We start from the raw sequence: 5,153 nt of genomic DNA, 5'->3' as shown, positions 1-5,153 counted from the left end.
CAAAAATCTCGCCAAGATCAACCACAATATGCTACATCATCGAAAATACCACATAACACAAAGAATATCACCGAACCCAAAAGATCTTCAATACCTCACACAATGATCAATGCTGACCACCAAAACAAATAGGACACAATCAAGAAACACCAACAAACACATTAGAACCATTCGTAATAGCTACACCAACACCACTTATTCAAATCTTCATCGATCAACACACTAACACTCAAGAATACTTAACAACAATAATTCAGACTAGAAAGATAACTTGCGGAGCACCAAATCACCAACCATTTGAAATGAAGATACACATGAACATCCAAACACTCTCCCAAATTTGCAACTTAAGATATGATCATAGGTCGAAGCACAACAGATCAAATACCAGACTCTGCCAACCACTAAACAGAAAAACCAAACCTCAATCCGAATCAAATGATATGATCAAATAAACTTTTGGATCACTGGAACCAATAAAGAATGAAGTATCTCTAGTTGATTCAACATCCCAAACAGATAAACCAACCAGATCAACTCTCTGTAATCACTGGATCACCAAAACATAGGAATATGTTGACATCAAAGACAAAAACATATCTTAGCAGCAGCAATATCCAATAAATGTTTTATGTGTGGATTCTTTTAGAGGCTGGGTTTTCCCTTATGGGGATTTGTCTAGGTCATATCATGTGTCATCTTGATGGCAGTTTTTTTGGTTCTTTTGTATGGTGGAAATATTATGAATACCTACTTGCATATTTTTCTCTCATGGGGTTATGTGGAAATTTTTTATATAGCTACACTCATTTCCCTTTCATTAGTGTCCTTAATGAATTATCTACTAAAATTAGATCCTATTTTATTTTTTTAGGTTTCTTTCATCTATGATCAACAAAGAGGCCATAAAATAGGTTAAATGATTCTTAAATATTAGAGGTATATACAAAAAACAAATCCATAAACATATGACAATAGTTACAAAGTACGAATTTTTTAGCTTACAGTTTTCCTCCATTCAATGAGTGCAAGCATTTGTTTCACATCCAAATTTGGTTGATATAGAGTTCTTCCACAGCTTATTCGAGCTTGGGCATGCAAACTAATATCAAGAATTCGAATTGAACAAACAAAAAACCCTTTGCATTCCAACCTTATTCTTGTCCTATAGAAAACTTATTGATTGCACTAAAGAGAGGATGAGGGTTCACCTCAATCATTATGAATCACTAGGGTGGTTGTAGTGCTCACCACAAAATTTATTAATATCATCATGGTATTCAAGTTTGCAACCTATGACAAGCTACAATTTTATCAAAACTCAAAAAACATAGTCATTTTATGCCTCTATACAAGTTGGTGGTGCTCCTAATATGAAAAGTGAACTAGCTTGTAAACTTTGAAACTAGTCTTTCGTTAATTTGATGAAGAGGCAACTAATTATTTGATCATGACAAGGATCCATTTTCAAATTAGTTGGTCCACCTTAAAAAAAAATTATGATTTTGGGTTTTTTTTTTTCATTTTTTTGAACTTGGGTTGAGTAGTTAAAATTTTCATCTATTAACATATATTTTCTTTGGTTCTATTAATTTAACATCAAGGTTTGAAGACTACACTATTAACACCACTCAGTTCAATGATGAAATGTACTTTTTGTCAAAACTCGAAAAATACTTCTTGTCAAAACTCGAAAAACATTGTCGTTTGATGTCGCCTTTATACAAGCTGCTCATGCTCCAAATCTAATGAAAAGTGAACTACCTAATGAACTTTTGAAACACGTTTTTCATTAATTGGATGAAGAGGCAACTAATTATTTCATCATAAAAAAGATCCATTTTCAAATTAGTTGACCCACCTCAAAAAAGAATCATAATCATTAGGAATTTTTTCACCTTTGCTTATTTTTTTAACTTGGTTTGTGGAGGCAAAATTTCCATCAATTTTAGAAGAGTTCTTTATTAACATATATTTTCTATCATTCTATTAATTAGACATCAACATTTGAAGGCCGCACTTTAAACACCACTTGGTTCAATGATGAAATGTACCTTTACCTTTTAAATTAAAAAGACTATTTACCACTATTGCCTAAGCATGAACTAATAGGGTGATTAATAGAGATCTCTTGAAAACAAAAGTTGAAAACAAGTCTCGCATTCATTTTATCACTTCTAAAATTTAAAATATTACAAACTTAATTGAATCATCGTCAAAAAAACATATATTTTTAACATATTTTGTAAAAAATATCACACCCATAAATTTATTTTTTTAAAATAAAATTTTAAAATTTAAGATATCCATACTGCTAATTCAAAATAGGAATAAATCATCAAGGTAAGCTTTAGTAAAAAAGAGCATACACTTTACTATATACTCAAACTACCTATTGTACATTTCATCTAGTTGAAGGTGGAGAAGCTCATCATGTTTAACAGCAATAAAGGGGTTTTGTAATCTATAAAGTTTAGGTGATACGGAAGGAAAGGATGTGCCTTGCCAACGACTTTATTCATCACAAAACAAATCATTCCCAACAACAGTGCTTTTGTTACAGTTCATGAAATCGAGAGCATGCATTCAACCTCTGAATTAAATATCTGTAGATCGTTTACCAAATGACCAAATACAATAAACATTAATTCAACAAAGATATAAAATAACCCAAGTGTCCAAAATAATTTATTCATACTGAGAAGCCATATAAATTGACTTAAAAAAGAAACAGCAATGTCTTTCCCAAGACATCCACCATGATAACAACACAGGGCAAAAACAGTTTCATTGGATTCTACATAAAATTATTCCACACCATAATCTAAAATGGGTTCATGCATGAAGGATAGGATAGTATTATGTTCTTTTGTTTTGCTCTCTTCTTTCTGATAATGGATCATACAGTTTGTTCCGAAACGTTCCGGAAATAAACTCTTACAATTGATACCAGAAACTAAACATAACAATCTAAAATAGATTCATGCATGAAGAATCCCCCATTACAACCAAGACCCACTTACAGAGATGGTGTAGAGACCTTGAATTCAAGAGATTCAGAACACAGAGGCTGATTCAATGGAGTCCCCCAAATCCAATCAGCCACATCATTCTCATACAACAAACCAGTCCCATCTGAACTTTTATGGCATTTCCTGTTCACATTCTTCTCATCATCCTGTTCCTCAGATTCTTCCCAAATTCTGAATCCAGAATCCCTCTCATCCCCCAAATTGGCACCCATGAAATAATCAGAACCTCCAAAGAGACTCTCTGCTGCCCCACACAAGGGGCTCTGAGGCCTCCAGAGCTCTTCAAACAGATCACCCCCATTATCCTGATTCGTCCTCTTATCCTCTAATCCAACTTCTTCAACACTGTTGAAATAGTCCTCTATATAAGACTGCTTTCTAATGGCTATGCCTCTGATATCAGAAACAGGACCATCATCCTGAAAACTCCATTGATCATTCAACACCATGGATTTCTCAGAAGAAAAAGTGCTCAAATTGCTATAGAAATCATTGATACCCACTTCCTCCAACCGAGCATTTTTCTCCTTGTTGTTGCAGAGATCTTCTTCAGCCTCCTCTTCTCTGGGCCTTTTGTTCTTCATTGCTCCCTCCATCACCATATCTGATCTCTTGGCAAAATGTATTTGCTCCTCACCCGAAAAGGAGGCATGGCTTTAACCGCCCTTTAGCTTCATGTTAAAGCATATTATTTAACCTTTTGTCGAGCTTCCCAACAAAGAAATTAGATATATAATAACAAGAAAACCACGCTATCTTTGCCTTTGGGGACAGCGAGAAATTATTAAAGAAACTCTCATCTGAACTGTTTTGCATGCTCGTTTAATGGGGGGGAAGGGGGGGAAGGTTAAGAGTGAGGGATTGTGTGTGTGTGTGCACAAAGAAAGACAAAGGCGAAGGCGTGAGAGTAAAGATAGAGGATGGCCCATTCTCCATCACTTGTCAAATTTTGAACTTAGGGTTTTGGTGAAATTAGATATGGTGGGGATATAGGAAAAGGAAAGGCCTCATTTTTAGGGGCTAAACTTGGAGCCCAATTCTTTGCTCACACGCCACGTTAACTTGTTTGAATGGGATGTAGATATTGCCCATGATTTTAGCCTTGCATGGAATCCTAATGAATTCATTCAACTTTGAACTCTCGGGGCATTGCTTGTAGTTGTGATGATAAAGTACTTTGAACAAGTGGCATTCTTATGTGGGTATTTTTAGATTCATTTTGTTTTGTTTTGAATATATTTATATATTTTTATTTAGGTATAGAATTGGTGAGAAGAGCTTCTAGATTAATTGTATAAAGTGTTTTGTATTTGATGGACGGTGCATGTATTCCATGTGACATTCTTATTTGGGTATTTTTAGAAAGGGAATGTCTATTTGACATTTCATTTTGTTTTGTTTTGTATTCATTTTAATATTTTTATTTAGGTATAGAATTGGTGAGGAGAGCTTTTAGATTAGTTGTATAAAGTGTTTAGTATTTGATAGATGGTGCATGTATTCCATGTGGCATCTTATGTGGGTAGTTTTAGAAAGCAAAAGTGTAAATTTGACATTTCATTTTGTTTTGTTTTGTATTCATTTTAATATTTCTATTTAGGCATAGAATTGGTGAGAAGAGCTTCTAGATTAATTGTATGAAGTGTTTAGTATTTGATATTTTACGTCTTATTTCATTTAGAAAGAAAAAGTTATAATTGATACTTTTTATTCATGTTTTATATTCATTTTAGTATTTTTGTTTATAAATAGTTTGCATGAGAATAACTTTTAGATATAATTATGTGTAGTTTTTCGTATCAAAAAAATGGATCACAGTTTGTAATCTATATTAAAAAAAATCATCTTCATCTTAAGATGGATTATAAAGTGTGATCCAAAAATTTGTTAAAAAGGATACACATTTATATTTTGAAGCTCTTTTCATGCATTATAATTGAGCAACTCCATGCTACTGTGGCTAGGATCTCCCTTTGAGACTTGATTTAAACTTTTCCTAATACCATAGGTTGCTCCATGAGGCCTTATAGAGGATAGTTGTCCCTCCTCCTATCAAACTAAACGATGTGCAAGCCTTGTTATACTGTATGTATGTGATAAATATAGACAGTCTTCTCACCG

At 33.4% G+C, this 5,153-nt stretch overlaps 1 protein-coding gene across 1 annotated transcript; it reads right to left on the bottom strand.

The window, feature by feature from the left end:
• Positions 1–2,675: 2,675 nt before the first annotated feature.
• Positions 2,676–3,851, bottom strand: LOC131028078 (uncharacterized). The gene has a single exon (XM_057958289.2). The coding sequence runs from the start codon at positions 3,632–3,634 to the stop codon at positions 3,020–3,022; it is 615 nt and encodes a 204-aa protein (XP_057814272.1). The 5' UTR covers positions 3,635–3,851; the 3' UTR covers positions 2,676–3,019.
• Positions 3,852–5,153: the final 1,302 nt, after the last annotated feature.

The sequence above is a fragment of the Cryptomeria japonica genome, chromosome 1, assembly GCF_030272615.1.
Source record: "Cryptomeria japonica chromosome 1, Sugi_1.0, whole genome shotgun sequence".
NCBI lineage: Eukaryota > Viridiplantae > Streptophyta > Pinopsida > Cupressales > Cupressaceae > Cryptomeria > Cryptomeria japonica.
This window is presented reverse-complemented; position numbering and strand designations above follow the sequence as displayed.